This window comes from Lygodium microphyllum, chromosome 8 (genome assembly GCF_053477565.2).
Source record: "Lygodium microphyllum isolate KBCC chromosome 8, Lygodium_microphyllum_v1.1.10, whole genome shotgun sequence".
NCBI classification, from domain to species: domain Eukaryota; kingdom Viridiplantae; phylum Streptophyta; class Polypodiopsida; order Schizaeales; family Lygodiaceae; genus Lygodium; species Lygodium microphyllum.
In genome coordinates this window covers 145,521,143-145,539,254 of record NC_141142.1, presented here as the reverse complement: position 1 = coordinate 145,539,254, position 18,112 = coordinate 145,521,143, and the positions used below count along the sequence as shown (strand labels likewise).

Genomic DNA, 18,112 nt, shown 5'->3' with positions numbered 1-18,112 from the left:
TTTTGATGTGCTTATTTATTGAAGCGCTTGACATTTATTTATTATTTTTGTATACGCATGGGTGCACGATTTAAATATTTGTATTGGACATTGTATTTGGGTATTGCCCAACTCCTTAGGCGCCCGATAGCTTTGATTCTTTAGTGGGACAAAAGCAAACACAAAAGCTAAAGCGTGCTAATTGTAAATTGGGCTATTTTTTGAGCTTGGAGATGAATAATATATCAAATACATGCTTTGTGGAGCGCTCACACAAGGCATGGGGGGAAATTGTACCCAATTAGTCTCTTGCTTCTTGTCGTGTAAGCTTTTCTTCCTTGTTATTTGTGCAAAAGTAGAGTTCTTTTGTTCTTGGGGACCTTCCGGCGCTCACTACATCCTCATACAACGTCCGACTGTGCACCAGTGGTATCCCACCTCGGGGGTATGATTCCAGGAGGCATATTCCACGGTGGATTCCGTGAGGTTTTACTATGGATTTCGTAAAATTTTATTACCGGGGCTCATACACAAGGTGGATTCCTTATGCGAAAAGTCGATGGGGATGCCTATCCTTTTCGGGCGTATTATTAATTTAATGTGCAAGTGGGTGATTCCATAGCGGGTGATTTTACAAAATACATATTTAAATTAATAGACGTTTATGAGTTTAGAGTGCGCACTCGTAATAAATTAAAGTTAGGATTGAGTTCTAACCAATTTATTTATTTTGTAGCTGAAGACTGCTAGGTTTTCACTTTTGTCAGTTTAATTTTATTATTTTCTAACAATTCTAAATGCTTTAGTTGATGTGTAGAGCAAGGAGCACTGACGTTGGGAAGCACTGGAGGACACCGTGTATTCAAATTATTATCATTTTTTTAATGGGCACGCATCTTAGGCATGGCGCCAATATTAATTATAAGAGGGGGAGAAGAGAGAGAAATAAACTTTTGATTTAAAAAGGGGGAAAAAGAGATGTTAAAAAAAAAAGGTTGGCTACACACCAATATACGCGTATACTTTTAAGGAAAAAAGAAGTGTTTGTTAACCATGTGCCATAATCTCACATGTTGCACATTTCATGGTTGACAAACACTTTTGGGTAGGAGGGGATCTCCCCCATCATGGAATTCGTCCACACTTGACCTACTTAAAGACCCCTTTACATTAAGAATGATTCTCACGCCTTATAGGACTTGAACTCCTACTAATAAATGCAAAGCTAAGTTTTTAAACCATTAGGCTATCCTTCACTTTTTGTTAGAAGTGGGTATGATTTAGTGTGTAAAGAGATATGCGGACAAATTGAACATTGCCTCGGCCGTCTAGGGCAATGTGTGTTTGACCTTAATTAAAAAAGGGAGAGGAAACACACACACACACACAGAGTCTACATGTGAGGAGGGGGATTTAATTAAAAGGGGATAGAAATTATTTTTAAATATTTAATTAAAAAAAGGAAAAGAGAAAAAAAGAGAGAATTTTAAATTAAAAAGTTGAATTTAATTAAAAGGGAGGGAGAAGAAAGAGGGAGAGAAACTTTAGATTTAAAAAGGGAGAGAAAAAGATATTTGTAAAAAAATTGTTTTGAGAGAGAGAGAGAGGTTCAAGAAACCCTTTAGAGGTTTGAGGCTTTGCAAACTCAACCAAAAAATAATAATTATAAATAAATAAATAAATAAATATATATATATAGAGAGAGAGAGAGAGTTGAGTAAAGTTGCTTCGCTTGTTGCTTCACACGAAGTTGTTGTGAACTAGAGTAGTGTTCCATGCATGCAAAACGTATGCCAGACAATTGTATGAAGTTGGAGCTATGCGTGGGGAATGCTAGTCTACATCTTTTATGCAAAATGGTAGTAAGTTGGGGTGAAGCGGACTTTCCTTGTGGGGGGTCACGACTCACCTTATTGCCATATGTTTGGCTCTTGCTTTTTCACTGCCCATGATTGTTTATGCGATTGGGGCACAATATCCCAATACGAACAGAAATCCATGGTTACTGGGTTGGCTGCCTCGTGACTAATAAAGAAGTGTGAACAGGGTGGGTCGGTTTTTGTCGGTAGGGAAACTTGTAGGAATAGACACCCGCTAAGGGTTAGTATTGACTCGGTTGAGAAATAAAGAGAGAGAGAGAGAGAGAGAGTATCACGCCCTGTTCTGCAGGTTCCTCTTCCCTTCGCCGGTCAATCCACCTTCTCCTTTTCTGTTGGTTTTGTGTGTGCTCGGTGCTGTTATCTGAAAACCCTAAATTGGAGATAGTTTGTGCGCAATCAATCTTTTTCTTCTAGTGGATTGTGGTGACCCACATCAGTCGATTCCTGCTTCTTTTTCCTCTCTCTCTCTCTCTCTCTCTCTCACACACACACACACACACACACACACACACACACACACGCAAGAGTTTGGCTAAGAAGACTTTTGTGGTACTCCCACGAGCTCGAAGGAATTGGAGCAGGTGTTCCCTTTTCTTTTTGGTTTCTTGGAGCCTGAGAGGAGTAAGGTCGGCTTTACACAGCTATGGCGACAGTCTCTGCTCTAGTGGACAAGGCCACGAGCGACTTGCTGATCGGCCCCGATTGGGGCATGAACTTGGAGATTTGTGATCACATCAATTATGATCCTGGGTAAGCCATCTTGCCAGTGCCTTCTGTTTTGGCGCATGTGCTGTGCTTGTTTATTCAGTTCAAAGGAAGTTTATTCTGCCCTTTTCTTGCGGGCCAAGGGAGCAGGGGATGGTGAGCAGGGATGGGTTGTCGCATGGCACGGGGTAGGTTATAAGAATCGCAGCAGTTGTTAGTTCACGCATACGTCTGATCCTCCCTGATTTGATCTAGAAGAGAGGCGTTAGTGTTGCATTAAGGATGTGCCTTGCAGTTTGTCACTTCAATCTATTGATGTTTAGAGGCATGTCAATTGATGCAGGCAAAATCTGGCAACTAGATGTGATGTACTTTGCAGCACTGACCATTGCTGTTCGTCACAATAGAGCTGCAGTAAGTTAAAATTACACACTGCTGTCAACCATTATTGTGGCCTTCCAATTTGCCTTCATGTTAGGTACGGGAGCTGAAGCGGTGTGAATGGATCTTCCAGTTTATAAGGCATGGAGGCAATGAACATGAAACAAATTGCATAGACGACAAAAACTAGTATACCAAAAACAGCCCCTCATCAGCCTGTCCTTAGGGCTGTTGGAGAGAACCCTGTACTAGTTGATTGAGTGCCAAATGATCCAAAGGGAGCTGGGCTGCTTATTATTGGTATTACACAGTAATAGTGTAGGCCCAAATTGGCTGCCCAAAAAGTGTCACAACTGGCAAATATTCCTAAAAATGGACACAGAGATCCTAATAATTGCCAGCACTGCTTTTTTAGATCCTTGGTCTGGCCTCAAACAGGTTGAAATTGGAGCAAAAGCAGTTTATTTTGTAGACCGCCCTTGCAGTAGTCTGTGATTGGTATTGTACACATTTGGTTTCTTGGGTCATACTTATTATATCTTTGCATCATGCATGTACGAAGAAGAGGCATATTTATCATTTTTGGTTCAATTTGCTTCAAAGTAAAAACATTATCACTTCTCTTTGAATGCATGCATTTTGTGGTCTTTCTGGGGCTTTGATGTAGTCTATGGATAGCAGGGATGATTAGTTTTTGAGTTTGATCTCTTTCTCTCTCTTGCTTCAATCCCTCTATCAAAATCCCTTGCTAGTATATTGGGAGAGTCCAACACTTTGTAGACACATGTAACCTTTCCTAGTCTGTTTTTCTTTGTTTATTGTGATGAGATATTACATGGATTAGTTATAGTTATCATGTTCTCTCACAGGTCATATCTGCTTTCAGCAAATACCTACACAGACTTTGGAGAGAGAGAGAGAGAGAGAGAGAGAGAGAGAGAGAGAGAGAGAGAGAGAGCATGGATTAGTATAGTCATCATGTTATCTCACATGTCATATTGGCTTTCAGCAAATATCTACACACAGGTTGGGGGTGGAGAGAGAGAGAGAGAGAGAGAGAGAGAGAGAGAGAGAGAGAGAGAGAGAGCATAGTCATCATGTTATCTCACATGTCATATTGGCTTTCAGCAAATATCTACACACATAGGGTTGGGGGTGGAGAGAGAGAGAGAGAGAGAGAGAGAGAGAGAGAGAGAGAGAGAGATTTATGTGCTAGGGAGTTCTCAATCCTAACAAGCTCGGAAGTTTCTTGTCTAATATCTTTTTTGCTTTGTACACATGGGTTTATTTCACATAGCTATTTATTCCCTTGTAATTAGAACTAAACAACTTGCAAACATCTAACATACATTCACCTATCCACCTACCTCTCTATCCACCCACTCTATTTACGCTCTACTTATAGAGTGTATTTGAGAACACTTGGCCTCATTATCCTTGCTTCTTAATTCCCTCTCATTGTACAAAAGTGTTTGATGGAGTTACATTTGTGCCATGAATTTATGCCAAGGCAAAATGAGAATGAGAATTTGTTATAGTTGTGAAGAAATAGGAGCCACCATCATGCATACCAAATATTGTGAGAATGAGCAACGGAAGAGAGAATACAATTGTTGAATGTTGAGAAGGATGAACAGTGAAAGAGAGAACACAAGGACTCAAAGAATGAATTAGTAGACAATGGATCTCGAAACATAAGAATTGAGATGTATTGTATAAACCATAGAGGTGATGGCACATGTGATGCTCGTTAGTACATCCAATGTTCCTTTCTTCAAGTGGATGTGGTCTGACATTGTAAGACTACAGAACGAGACTTAAGATGAATGAGCTAGCCCTACGTGAGCTGCCCAACTGCCCTGCCCATAAAGACGCTTGATAACAAGCCTAATAAAGAGCCTAACATCCATGAAATGTACACCCTGAACACCTCCTCTTAAATCATGAGTGATTCAATACAAAAAAATGTACAATGATGGTAGGCATCTAAGCCTCTAGGCACCCCCATTATGTCCTATATCACAGTAGGACTGCAAAAAACCTGTAACATCACAGTATATAGAAGAAGATGCTTGAAGTATTCAAATTAACCATTGAAAATACTCCAAGACTCTAGCTTTGGGTCATGATTGTTAGCAGATTTGTCAGTTCATGAGTAAGTTTGTGCATGTCTGAGTGGGCTGGGCACATTTCATATGTGATGTGGTTGCCAGATTTTAGGTGCCTATTTCATGGTTACTTGGTGCATTATCCGTTGGCCAACTTGTACTTCATTGGCACTAGATTTATGGCCAACCTACTCATGTTTGTAGCCTATTTATAGGCTGGCGGTCCCTCCTCTAGTTTGTATCACTATGCATACCTCTACAATACTTTGTGTCTGAACCTCCTTGAGGTCCTTCTTGCTCACCTGGTAGGGTGTTTTCGAGGGAGGTTTAACATTGGAATTAAATCTTAAAATCCTTTGGGCATGGTGGGGGCAATTGCCGAGATAACACGTGAATCAAATGCCCATAACAATGCCAAGCCTGTCTAAAACCAGCTGTCCTTTATGGAGAGGGTGGTAAATTCCTTGATTTACAAGAAAATTAGAGTAATCAAATAAATTATTAATGGTCAAATTTAATACACCACCAATCAAAGTATAGTTGACATTGATTGGCCCAAAAACTGGTGCCTCTTGTAGTATTTCTTTAATTTTTATTCTAGAAGTTAATAATTCAATAAGAAAGGTTGAAGCTTTGAGAGATTGGAGAGCCAAACTGTGAATACGTCAGAGTTCTTTCAGCTGAGATTTTAGAATATGTACAAGTGCTCAACGGAAATTTCCCCCAAGTCGTGCAAATCAAGCACAACCTCCATTTGCCCCTTGTTTCTAATTGCTCGAGAAGCCATATTGAGTCCTTGTTAATTGCATGCAAGTCACTTTTCTGTAGGTGACCAATTCTCAACAAATCTGCTGTGAATCTTCAGATTTGCAGCATAAATCCTTCATGCATAGCTGAGATTTGTTGGCATACATTCAAGGCAGCCATGCAAACCCTAATTTCTACTGAAATCAGGTTTCAATCAGTAAATCCATTAATGAATGGCTTCAATTTAGAAATCCAGCTCCATTTGCCTTTTTTTTGGAGAGAGAGAGAGAGAGAGAGAGAGAGAGAGAGAGAGAGGAGCAGTAGATGAGGGAGAATGGCATTTGCAGGCTTTAGAGCATCAGCTACAGCAATTGCTTGGTTTGGAACACCTCCAAATCAGGCTGCTTGATGTCCAAAATGCCCAGGATGCTGTTGCCTATTGCTAGGGAGATTAAAAATGCTGTTGTTTGTGTTAGCATTATAGTCATCCCCTGGACAGGCTGTGGTAGGGGTTCTGCACAGTTAGGGTCTGGTACAACAGACAAATTATAGGGCCATGTCAGAAGCAGATAGAGTACAATGCCATGCCAGCAGCCAGCCACGTCAGCAGACTGCGCAGGTGCCACGTGGCGGCCTGCAGTGCAGTCAGACAGTATTTGGCATTATTTTATTTCAGTCGGATGCGGCCGACCTGTTTATTTTTATGCCTTTTATTTCTGCTTTATATAGCAGTCCTCCAGCACATTGTTGACACATTATTCAGTCATTATTTCAGATTCTAATCTTGAGATCTATTGGCTGAGGCAGAATGTGCTCGGGCTGACGGAGATCGAGATCATCAAGTCGGAGACATACGTAGATATTTCCTCTGTCCCCTTGTGTATTTCTGCACTCTTATACAGCATACTACACCGCAGATTTTTTGCATTTACACCGTCTCTCCTCTCTCTCTCTCTCTCTCTCTCTCCCCTCTTTGTGTTCACTCTCTCTCAGTCTTTGTCCTACGCTTCTGCATCGTTGCACTTTGACACGATATCAGAGCGGTGAAGATGGATTGACTGAGGGCTAAACCTATCTGAAGAGGAGATTTCAGTGCGACATAAGGCTGCGTTTCTAGGATTCGAGGGTGAGCGGGAGGGCTACGCATCGGATCAAGGCTGAAGCGAGCGTGGGCGTGCGGGAAAGGAGTCTAATCAGTGAATTTGCTGTAGGTGATTGCTGTTTGAAGGGGAGGAAGGCTGCGTTTGAGGCCTTCCATTGCAGATTTTACCTTTTCATTGCCTTCGGCGGGTGAAGAAGGTTTGGGCAGCGGAGGAATCAGCCCTAGAAGGTTGCGTTTTCATCGTCAGAGGGGGACTGATTTTGCGCTTGTGCAGGTATTGCAGGTTAACATGTCTACAGAGACTGATTTGGAATTCCAGGCGCTCATGGACAGGAAGGTGCCTGTCCTACCAGCTCTTCCATTGGATCAAAAGCTTGATAGTGACAATTACCGTATCTGGCAGGTGATGTTGTTGGCCATTTTGGAGTCTTATGATTTGGCAGAATTGGTGATGGAGGAGATTAACAGGCCCTCGGTGAGGGATGAGTCCAAACTCTCTTCCAATGCTTGTGTGGAGTTGACCAAGGCCTAGTCTCATTGGGACAAACTGAATGCCAGGATTTGATCTTTTCTGTTTGTCTTGCACCACAGTCGTGATAACACACATCGAGCACTTGACCGTGGCTCAAGAGATATGGCTGGAGCTTGATCAGGTGTACAACCGGATGACCCTGATGAAGAGGGTTTCTTTGGAGGTGCAGATGAGAACTTTGTCCGTGAATAAGTCTCCTTCGCTTCGGGAACGCATCAACAAGCTTCGACAGCTTCAGATGATACAAGTTCAAAATGCGGGGAAGTCTATTTCCTTCGAAAACATGGCGATCACTTTACTGTCCCAATTGCCACTACGATTCGGTACCTTTTATTCTGCTCTTATTTCATTAGAGCAGGAGTCGACTCTTCGGTGAGAAGAGTTGGTTCCTATAGTCTTGACCAGGAGGAACGATTGAAGGGACAGAATGCTTCCAAATCGGAGGCATTGGTTGGTCAAGCCTCTCGGAAGAAGAGGAAGGACCAAAAGAAAAAGGAGGACAACAAATCCAAGAAGGACAAGGAGAAGGAATCGACTTGCCATATTTGTGGAAAGACCGGAAGGAGGACAACAAATCCAAGAAGGACAAGGAGAAGGAATCGACTTGCCATATTTGTGGAAAGACCGGTCACTCGAAAAAGGATTGCCCTGACAAAGACAAGAAGGATACCAAGAAGAAGGATACGAAGGATTCTGGAGCAGTGGCTGTACCCTCATCAGCTGCTTTTTTACACTTAGCAGTCATTGAGGACTCTACATTGAAGACTTCTGATGCTGCGATGATAGCTCCCCAAGCTTGAGAGTGGATTGTGGACAGTGGTGCCTTCCGGCACATGACTCCTTCTTTCGTTGGTGTTGTCCATTTGCGACCTTCGCATGGATAGATTCTCATTGGAGACAGCTCTTCTGTGTTTATTGTTGCGCGGGGTGAGATGCAACTTATTCCCGATGGACGTGGTGGTACCCACACTTCTGAGGTGTTGCATATGCCAGGTTTGGGGTATCATTTACTTTTGGTCCATAAGATTTGTGCTCTTGGTCTCTTGGTGGAGTTTGACAGTGATACTGTTTGAGTCCTTGATCGTGGATCGAGAAAGGTTCTCCTTGCAGGGTATGAGGAGAATGGCGTGTACAAATTGAAGTCTTCTTCAGCTCTTACTTCTCTTCTTCTTACTTCTCAGACACTATCTGAGCTATGGCATGCTCGGTTTGGCCACTTGAACTACGAGTATCTTTAGAAGGCGTCGCGAGGGTCGTTTGTCCGAGGACTGCCAGACATAGTGGTGAGCCATCAGCCATGTGTCTCCTGCATTCGTAGGAAACTGCATCGGGATGCGATTCCCAACAAAGCTTCTAGGCGGTCTACTTCACCCATGGAGCTTGTATCTACAGATCTTTGTGGCCCGACGAGAACCGAGTCCCTGAAGGGGAGCTTGTACTTCATGTTGATCGTAGATGCTACAGCAGAGGATGACTTGGGCCTATTTCTTGACTTGGAAGTCGGAGGCTTTCTCTCACTTCAAGGATTGGCTTCTCTTTGAGGAGAACCGTTCTGGTTGGGGACTGAAGACCTTGCGTTCAGACAAGGGAGGTGAATTTATGTCTAATGAGTTTGCTTGTTTTTATGCAGATAGGGGCATTCACTAGGAGTTTGCTAACACCAACACTCCCCAAGAGAATGACATTTTGGAGCGGAAGATCCGAAGTGTGATCGAGATGGCACGCACCATGATGGAGCACTGACAAACACCTCAGTTTCTGTGGGCCGAGGTAGTGGCTACCGCAGTTCACATCCTCAATCGATCTCCCACTTTGGCCGTTGACAGGATGATACCTTTTGAGGCTTACTTCGGGACTAAGCCCGCTGTCTCTTATTGTAGGATCTTTGGGTGTGACGCTTATGTGCATATTCCGAAGACGCAGCGTGATAAGTTCGAGGCGGCTTTTCGACGAAAGGTTTTTGTTGGCTATAGCTCCCAGTCCCAAGGTTATCGTTTGTTTTATCTCGTCAAGCGAGATGTCTATACAAGCCGAGATGTGCGGTTCGTGGAAGTTTCGGCCACAGAGGGGGGTAGGAACACCCTGTCCTTGGAGATCTAGGGGAGAGTTGGGCTTTTGAGATAGTTCCTTTGGAGCTAGAGCCTCTTGATGGAGATTCTTCTTTCGATTGCGAGTCTTCACTTTCATCGGCCACTCCCAAGGAGCTTTCACCGGTGGATGTTCCCGAGTCTTCAGCAGATGGAGAGCGACGGGGAGGGGAGAGGTTCGTTCTCCTCGTTGGGCCTGTGACACATTTCGAGATTCAAGGATCGAGGGGGTTCTTGAGGAGTGGGAACCGCAGGATGGACCGCGGAGGTCACGGAGAACCCAGGCACATCCTTCGGAGCTTGTTTGCTCCAACTAGTGTTTGTTGATCCGTGTCATGCAGGATTGTGAGCCCACCTCAGTGAAGGAGGCTTTGCAGTCTGATCATTAGCGGAAGGCCATGGAAGCTGAGTTGGAGGCTATTGAGAGGAATGGCACTTGGTCTCTTGTGCCTTATCCCTCTCACAAGAAGGTAATCGGTGTCAAGTGGGTCTTCAAGACCAAGTACCTTAGCAATGGTTCTTTGGACAAGCACAAGGCTTGCCTTGTTACTAAAGGTTTTACTCAGTGCCAGGCTCACTGTTTCTTTTATTGTGTTCGGCTGTGAACGCACCCTTACACTTTGTACTTTATATATATTCAAAACCTAAAAATGTGGTACATTCGTCATTGTACCGTATACCCATTGTGTCATACTCACTCTCTCACTCTACTGCTCTCAACTCTCTGCACCTTCACTCTCAGCTCAGCTCATGCACAGACTCAACTATAGTTTCAATGCCAACAAAATGTATTTCATGTTTAGGGAGCACTAGACTGTGCTCGAGAGACTAGGCTAGATGCTAGATTTGTTACAAGAATTTTGATTACAAGATAACCCACGTAGGGGTACAAGGTGTAATGATAACTTAACAAGATATAGAAAATCCCACAACCTGAGACTACAGGTATAGACAATAGGACTCGATAGGATACGAAGGATCCCACATCTTGGACCGTAGGTATGGATACATTTATCAGAATTACAAGATCTCCCCTGACGGGAATGAACAAGATACATGACAATACTAGACAAGATCTCGTACTATGAGATTATAGGGTGACAAGACAACAGGAGTATAATGGAAGACAAGACAAGACTAAATACCATGACTAGATAAGAACTCGAATTGGAACTTGAAGTTACTTACTTGGAGGCCTCGACTCCTTGAGCTCCCAAGACTGGCATTGGCAAGATTGAGGAGCTCTATGGCAAGCCTCTCCTTTTATAGGTGTTGGAAAGTGACTAATAATCTTCTAGAACGTCCTGTGAGGACATCATTGATGATGCAAGCGATGGCATGACATATCTTCTAGAAGGTTCTACGATGATATCATCAATGATGTAGGCGATGACATGGCATATATTCTGGAAGATTCGATAATGACATGGCAAGGGTGGGTTCACATGGTTGGCTCTAGGATATCCTGTTAAGGATGCTTTGCATGGGGTGTGGATTCATATGGCATGGGCAAGAATTAATCCGTACACTTGATCATGGCATGTTCGTGACATTTCATGGTTACCACAAAATCTTCCATCTAGAAAGCCATATTGTCCACCTACTCCTTGAAGTGGTATTTGTTAGTTTTGGTTTTCCTCTTAGGCTTAAAAGCTTGCTCCATTGGTGGTGCCACGCTGGTGAGTACCATGTGGAGACAATACTTCACAACAAGCTTGTCTTGGATCAAATTCCTAGATGCTCCACCATCCACCTTGCAAAGTGCAAGCAATAGAATGATCTATGACCATCAATTGCAGGAGCACAAGGCCATGTTACTCCAAGGAGAAATGGGTCCATGCCTCCGAAGGGTACTATCTTAAGGGTAGAAGCCGTGATGGATGAGGTTGGAGCCACCTCTATGGTCGTGACTATTGCCTTCAAAGTTTCGTCCTTCGAGTCAAGCTTCTTGGGCAAATCTTAGCCATATGCATAGTAACATGGGATGGCCATTTCCAGCTTCTCGTCTTGTTCCATCTCGATGTATACATCCCAAGCCCGTTCTCATGTTAGAGTCCCCTCTCATGGCAATAGGGGATGACAAGTCTTCTCCTTGTCCTTGTTCTCATTCTCATCCCCAAAACCCATCCCATGGCAATATGCCTTGTTTGCTTGCATGTTAAACACATTCTCCTTCTTTAGTGTCTTTTGCTCCTTATGAGCAGTCATCCCATGTTACTAAGAAAATGGCCATTTTCTTAGTAACATGGGATGGCCATTTTCTAGCTTCTCGTCCAAGTCCCATCCCATTCCCATATCATTCCAAGCCCGTTCCCATGTGAGTCTTCTCCTTGTCCTTGTTCTCATCCTCATTCCTAAAACCCATCCCATGTTACTATGGCAATATGCCTTGTTTGCTTGCATGTTAAACACTTTTTCTCTTTCTTTAGTTTCTTTTGCTCCTCATGAGCAGCCATCTTCTTAGAAGTATCTTCCCTCTCTCTCTTGGATTTAACCTTCTCTTTGGCTTTAACATCAATGGATTGGTTAGATTGACCTGTCCAAGTCCATGGCTTGGTCCAAGAAATCTAGCCTTTGCATCAGCTGAAATGGTGGTTTACAAGCTGTCCACGAACTTGGAAATGATCTTATCCTTGATAAGGGGAAAAGGATACATCAATAGTAATTTGGTGAAGTGAGTGAAGGTGTCCATCAGAGGAAAGTGTTGAAGAATGGTAGAACACATTTGAGCCGAAGTGCTCACTACATGTGATTTGAGATATGACTCCCACCATAGAACCATTTCATCTTGAAGACTCTTTTGAACATGAATCTTAAATCCCTCCGTCTGCCACACCAAGGCGGGGGCATTGTCCAACTCATTCACTCAAGTGTAAGCTTCTTAGTTCACTTGCCATTAAACTTTGGAATGGTTAATTTCTTCACCATCGTTGCTTGTTTTTTGTTAGTGAGAGAGATGCGAAGACCCATTGATTGGTTAGGGATAGATGCAAAAGGTGGATGAAAATGCTTGGGATGGCTCAAGGTGCGGAATGAAGAAGGGTTCAAGATGTAGGAAACATGAGCAGGAGTAGATGAGCACTCTCGCTTGGTGTGTTCTACATAGAAATTGTGAGTGTGTGCAATGGAAGAGAAACACGAACATAGAGAGAAGCAAATACAAACAGGGAGGGGGAGCAAAAGATGAAGGAATAATAATGTATTGATTGAAGAAGAATACTCATACAATGGGGATAGATTTATCAATCCTTGCATGCGGCCCAAAGCATTAGTGAGGGCACAAGATAAGGTTGATGATGATGGTAACACCAGGCATGGAGAGCCGGAGCGTGTAGTTACAAATGGAAGATTGAAGATTGAAGAGTGTGTGCTTGCCAAGTGGGGGGTATGGTTAGTTATAAATAGCCAAAACACAAAAAATTTGGTCGACTTGCTCATGTAGGGGCCATAAATGTTGGTAGATCAACAATACATGTTAGTCATTGAAGAGAAAATGCTAGGAAAATAAGGGAGACCTTGGAAAAATCCTAGATGACAATGACAATGTTCGATAGGTGTAGGCAGACAATGGGAAGTAGAAATTAGCCTAGGAATGCATACATGAAGCTGACCAATAAAGAAAATGCACCTAAACTGCTAGAGCTACTATGTTCTTGTCAGACTCTGGCAAGAGCTTGTAACCAGGAGATGACAGACTAACATGACTAACATAGGTAGGCTAACACCCCCTCTCAGATTGTGGGTGTGTGAAGACCTAATAACCTCATGTGATGAAGTATAGAAGCCTTGGGCAAAGGCTTCATAAAGAGATCTGGTGCGTTGTCCTCAGTGGGATAGTAAGCCACCACTAACTTGGAATCCATGATCCGCTCTCGAATGTAGTGATACTGAACCTCGATGTGCATCGTGTGAGTATGAAACACAGGGTTCTTTGCCAGAGCTAGAGCACTTTGGTTGTTGATACATAGCTCCGTAGGTCTTGGTTGAAGAAAGCCAATCTCCAGCAACATGTGGTGAAGCCAAATCGCCTTCATAGCGGTAGAACATAATGCACGATACTTTGTCTCCGTAGAAGAAAGGGCCACATGCTTCTTGCTACTCCACAAGATAGCTCTTGATCTAAGGGAGAATGGCATAACCTGTAGTGGACCGTCTCGAATCCATGTCATTTGCCCGTTTAGAATCACTTCAACTAGAGAGAGTAAACCTTCTCCCAATACATGATCCTGTAGGATCAAGTCCTCTGTAAATAACTAAAAACACACAAGGCTACTCTCCAATGAAACTCCCAAAGGTGGCCTCTCAAACCTGAGTAGTCGAGGGTGGGGAAAGGTGAGGCTCAAGCTGAGCCAAGGGTGGGCAACAGTCATAGTCTCTCAGCGGAGTGGATTGCGGGGCCAAAGTAATAGAAGGGATCGAACAACCACTGTCTCACAAAGGAGCGGATTGCCTAGGGGCGGTAGACAACAATTACTGTTTCTCGAAGAAGCAGACTACAGAACTACGGGTTGTTGAGGTGGCATTCTTGAACCCTAGAAGTAGAAGCAACCTTCATAGTGCATTGCAGCTGTCGTGAGGAGGCCGTGGTACTAGTCGAGCCTCTTGTGGCTCGAAAGGGCCTAGTGTGCATCGGATGCATCTTATTGCCTTGAGCATAAAAATCTGAAAGTCCATGCAAAATAAACCTTGTAGCCCAAAATTGAGTGGTGGCACAATGAATGCTTGGGGATAGATGCATATACTCCAGCAGGGTAGGGAGCAAAGGTCCATGGTGGCAAGCATTGGTGGGAGTTCCAATGATGCCAGAAAAGAAGCACCTACTGGTTTGTCCATCTACTTGTGGAGAAGTCATAGCACTGGAGTATCAACATGTAAAAGGGAGGGTGGGTGGTTGAGAAGAGAAGGGTATCTCTGTCTCGTGGTGATGCAACGGAAATGAAGGGGAAAATCAATAGATGATGCCAAACCCACAACTTGTCTTTGGCTTCTTTGATGAATAGGTTCTTTAGCTCTTTGAGCTCCTACTCTTTGATACCATGTAAAAAATAATAGGTCTACTTTGATACCATGTAAAAAAAAAAGGTACACTCTCAAACCATGTGAAAATAAGCGACGATGCAGAGAGATAGTAGGGTCTGCAGGGAGTAACATAGTGTGTGTACAACAAACACTAAGAGAGAAGAGAGACTCAGAAACATGAACACGGTGATGATGCACAAAATCATGCTATGAGAAGAAAAGTTGACACAACGGAGTTGAAGCCCAAAAGATAACTACACTGTCTTGTATGAATCAAGTGGTAGCACCTGTGGGAAGTCTGCATAGTGAAGGGAGCGAACACAATCCTTCGGGTAGTGGGCTATCGAAGTAATCACTTGAACGTGAAAGACAATTGTTAAGGGAGCAAACTGCGGTCCTTTGATGTGAGGGAGTGACCTGGGCAACAAAATGCAAATCCAAGAGTGTCGGAGCTATTAAATGTAGGGAGAGTAGTCTAGATGCTGACACCAAGTGGATAATGATGACGCCAGATGATGGAGGATGAGCCGGGCTGCAAAAACATAGGTCTCAGTAGCCCTTGTGACAGACAAGTGATGCGAGGGATGGAGGAGAAGCAAGGCTGCAAAAACGCAGGTCCTAGCAGCCCCTATGATAGATGAGTGATGAAATCACTGACGCTTGGTGATGTAGACTATTGCTAGAGGCTAGGATGCTAACGCAAAGTGGGAGATGATGACGCCAACCAAGGAGAAGGCCTCCAGATTGAAAAAATGTAGGTGAAGGTGGAGCTTGAAGGAGAAGGGTGCTGACGCCAAGCAGATGATGGTGACCTCAGGTGGAAAATTGCGTTTGGGTGGAAAATGCTCCAAACGCAAGGCTTGATGATGGAACAGGGCACCTGAAGGAGAAGAGGAAGGGTGAAGGCAACCACGAGCCACGAACCACAATGTCCCCTTGAAGGGGCGTGAAGGTAGTGGAAGGGGCTAGTGAGAGAAGAGAAGGGTGTCTGATGATGGAGGAAGAGGGGGTGAAGAATGGTTGAAGAGTGGTGGGGTGGTGAAGAGTGGTGATGTGGTTTCTCAACAATAGAGGTTGGGAACCACTCTAGGTTGCAAATGCCATAGGCACAATTAATTTTGGGCAGGGTCAGAAGGGCTGAATTTAATTTTCAGAATTATTTAACTTTGAAAATTGAATAAATGGTTGGATAATGCTAGAATTCCCATGCAAGATTGAAAAACGTTTTTGAAGGCTGAAGAGAGAAAATTTAGTTATTCAGGCTAAGGAAAAGAGAGAGAACAGGGCTGTTGGTCTGATTTTCCTGTAGTGGAGGACCTTGTGGAGATTGGAGCAGCAAGAATCAAGCCATCTATTCACGCGACAGCAATTCTGAGATCTTTAACAGCTGATAGCTGATTGGGGCAGGCAACAGCAGTTTGAGGTCTCGTTGCAGCTGGTGACAGCATTAAATGCTGTTTGGTACAGTCAACAATCAGATTTCAGGAGTTTCTCATGTGAAAATCAGAAAAATCTCTTACTTTTGGCATTCTCTCACCTTCTTCAGCTTGTGCTTAGTCATTCTCAGTATTTCTCAGCTCCTTTTGGATTAGAATCTAGTAAAATTTGGTGGACAATAGAGAGATCTCTGCTGTAAACCCAAACTTTCTGTAGAAATTAGGGTTTCACAGCCATTTCAGGACCTATGCCAATTGGTGAAGGCATCATACACTGAATTCAGCACTTGAAAATTGTGTAATTGTTAGGGAATTTAGATGCCAACCTATTCATTGTAAATTGGGGCAGCATTTAGCTAGTTGCTGGTTCCATTTGTGCAAGTCCTAGGTGAAAAATCAAGAGGCAATTGGCCCAAATGGATTGTTGATTATTGCTATAGCAAGGGGCTTTTGGAACAGCAAAGAAGATTGTGAATCTGAGCTTGTACTCATTCCATTAGTAATCAAGTTAAAGAAATACTAAAAGGGGCGTCGGTTTTGGGGCCAATAGGATGTCCAATGTTCAAGATTATTAAGGTAATTTGTGCATTTCAAGTTATGTTCATTTATTGATTGAGATACAATCAAGCAGTGATGATGCCTCTTAGTATGAACATTCACATGGGAATTAAGGAAATGCAATGGTTGATCTTGGACAAGGCTCAGACCATGGACAACAAGCTGAAAATGTTGCTGTTGGGCAAGATACAGGGTCTTCAAGGCATAATGAGGCTGACGACTAGCAAAGTGAAGAGGAATTTGATGACTAGTTCATCAATCAGATGAGGAGAGTAGTAAATCTCTTTGCTAAATTGGCAAAGGATCCTTAATTTATCCCATTTTTGAATGATCTGAAGGACACCAAGGGCAAGAAGAAAAAGACATCTTCTACACCTTCGAGATAGCAAGATGCTCTGAAGGTAATGCCAAAGCCTTCATTTGAAGCTCCCAAAGATGCTAATGAAGCAAAACAATTCGTACACTATGGGGCAAGGAATGCAAATGCAAAGCCATTATGGAAGTGCCAATCCAATCGATTTTGGACAACTGGGTATGCATGTTATGATAGGGCAGCTAAGATACTTTGGTGGAAGCATGATATTTCCTACTATGATTGGATAGGGATTGCGTATGGGAATGTATGGCACTAATCCCTATGGCATGCAACAGCCAATGCATGGTGTGTAAGGCCCAATGTATTTGGGTATGGCTGGAAATGTGCAGAACTCTATGTATGGTAACGTTGATTTGATGCCTAGGCCACAAAGGAGCATGTTTAGTATTGCATTTGCATCCGTGAATGCTTGTGGGTTTCAAGGAATGAATGTTGGTCATGCAAATGTCCCGTTTGGTGTTGGTTTTGATGTAAATTCAGCAAGTGCACCCTTTTTGCAGCAGCCAGTGTATGCCAACTTGACACCCAAAGGGACACTTAAAGGGGTAGCAAAAGACTATGATGGGGTGGAAAAGCAGTAAAGTTCGAGTCCTTTAGTGGGACACAAGATAGGCTGAAAGCTTTGACTTTCATTCAACAGTTGATGCAGCCTATTCAGGGAGGAACTTCACTTGGTCCTCAAAGGTTCGAAAGTAGCCATTTTCTTGAAAAGGAATGCATTGCAGTGGTGGTTCACTCTTTTGATGCAAGGTAGTGCACTGTCAAGATGGGTACATTTCAAGCAAATGTTTGCGTTGAATTGGTGACAAGTACCTTTGAGGTGGACATCATGATAGCTTGGAATAAGTTGAATGATAAAGAATGTAAGAATTTGGAGTAATATAATGAGAAGTTTTGGGATGCATTGCTGCCTATTACTTCTTATTGCTCCGTATCCCTTCATGAGTAAGTGAAAAAATATGTTTGTGGATTGCCCAAAGGAATTAAGGATTTTTACATTAAATCCACTGTGCCTAGTATGCCTTAGCAAATAGAGAGTGTTGCTACAACCGATGCTTTGTTGCATGGGAAGGATTCGAGCTTCCTAGAGAGTGGGGAGAAGCCAAATAATAAGTTTTTTAACGTTGAGAAAAGAGGCAGATATGAAAATCAGCCTGTAAAGAGGCCAAAATAGCAAAGAAAGGGCTTGAAAACATTGGCAC

At 43.2% G+C, this 18,112-nt stretch overlaps 1 protein-coding gene across 2 annotated transcripts in view; it reads left to right on the top strand.

Annotated features, from left to right (window-relative positions):
• The first annotated feature begins 2,087 nt into the window (after positions 1 to 2,087).
• LOC148032971 (TOM1-like protein 3) overlaps positions 2,088 to 18,112 on the top strand; it is a 40,843-nt gene continuing 24,818 nt past the window's right edge. The window contains exon 1 of one of the 2 annotated variants that reach the window (XM_087683670.1): positions 2,088 to 2,609. In XM_087683670.1, the coding sequence (XP_087539796.1) occupies positions 2,503 to 2,609 (107 nt within the window). In that variant the 5' untranslated portion in view covers positions 2,088 to 2,502. The remainder of the gene's footprint in view (positions 2,610 to 18,112) is intronic. The other variant, XM_087683671.1, reaches the window with a different exon arrangement.